Source organism: Pygoscelis adeliae, unplaced genomic scaffold (genome assembly GCF_000699105.1).
Source record: "Pygoscelis adeliae isolate BGI_AS28 unplaced genomic scaffold, ASM69910v1 Scaffold436, whole genome shotgun sequence".
NCBI lineage: Eukaryota > Metazoa > Chordata > Aves > Sphenisciformes > Spheniscidae > Pygoscelis > Pygoscelis adeliae.
In genome coordinates, this window is record NW_008825051.1 from 717,717 (window position 1) to 719,154 (window position 1,438).

Consider the following 1,438-nt stretch of genomic DNA (forward strand, 5'->3'; position numbering starts at 1 on the left):
CCTTTTCAACAGCCCCCCGGCAGCGAGGAGAGCGGCCACGAACCCGGCGCATTAAACCCCCCTGCCGCTTCCAGCTCCAGCTCCCCTGCTGTAACCCCACAGCCCTGGGGGCTGGGTGCACTCGGGCTCAAAAACCAGGTGACACCTTCGGCACCCCCGAGTTGGCGAGTGCTGCAAGTTCCACGTCTTGCTGCTCTTCCCCTCACCCTGAGCCGCTACAACAGGTTCCTGCAAACAACCGCCATCACCAGCACTTGAATTGTGGAGCCTCGGGCCAAGCGCTCAGTGCCGAGCTGCTCCCCCGTGCCAGCAGTCCAGAGCGAGCGGCCCCTTGGAGAGACAGCACCCTAAAGAATAAGGGGGTGACCCTCGGGAGCTGGGGGGGGGCACACCGGAGGCGCTCACCTGCGGGTTTCCTGTTGTACTTCAGCACTTCGCAGAGCACCAGCTTGTTGGGGTCCAGGCAAAAAGGGTCCCTGAACATGCGGATAGGCACCAGGAACATGTCGCTGTTGGAGCCCTCTGCCTGCGCCGTGCTGGAGCCATCGAAATTCCACTCGGGGACATCTGCGAGGCAGGAGGGGGACAGAGAGGGGAGCAGGATTGGGAAAAGGTCTCTCTCATACAGATCGTGCCGAGTGCCAGTGGCTTAGACCCCAGGACGGAGTGCCCAGAGGGCACCGAGTGCTGCGGGACGACGGCCACAAAGGTTTTCTCGCACATCCGCGGAGCCCAGCAGTGCTCCCCGAGCATCAGTGTGTTCACCCTGCCCAGCACCATCAGGGCACAGGCAGGATCAGCCCCGGCCACTTCACCTCCTCCCTCTGCCAAACCCCAGCCAGATGCCGACACGTCTCCATGCCTGTTGGCCCAGTGGAAAGGGGCGAGGATCTCGTCCTCCCCTTCCCACCCAGCACTAACGACAGAGATTATGGATCAAGCAAACCGCAGCAACGCAGGCTATTTACTCTGCCACTTGACATAAGCCCATGAGACAAGTGCAGCGGGGATCACCGGTGCCATGCAAACAGGGAAAGCAAGTGCCAACTCCCACCACCCAAAGCACCCCCAGAACTTTTCCCCGGCGATGCTTGGGGCCCTCCACCACACCAACCATCACCCAGAGCAGCGTTACCTTCGATGCTTTTGGGCTCCTTGTCGAGGGTCCTGCTCTTGCAGCGCAGGCCCTCGCCACTGCCATCGATCCAGACGTAGGTGACCTGCACCAACCCGTCCTGGGGGAGCCTCATGTACTGCTCCCGCACCAGCTTGTTCAGCCTGGAGCTGTGCGACACCGACATGGCGACGGCCCTGCGAGAGCGCGCAGGTGAGCGCGGCATCACCCCTTGCCCGTTTCCCTCCCTTTATCTTAAGAGCAACACCCCCCCACACCCCCCCCAAAACAAAAAAAAATAAGCCACAACCAACCTCCCGCCCT

General features: G+C 61.8%; 1 protein-coding gene across 1 annotated transcript in view; it reads right to left on the reverse strand.

The window, feature by feature from the left end:
• The window catches only part of LOC103918931 (glutamine synthetase-like), an 8,889-nt gene extending 7,575 nt beyond the window's left edge, over positions 1-1,314 (reverse strand). The window contains 2 exon segments of the mRNA XM_009326356.1: positions 406-567; positions 1,136-1,314. Of these exon segments, the coding sequence (XP_009324631.1) occupies positions 406-567; positions 1,136-1,301 (328 nt within the window). The 5' untranslated portion in view covers positions 1,302-1,314.
• Positions 1,315-1,438: the final 124 nt, after the last annotated feature.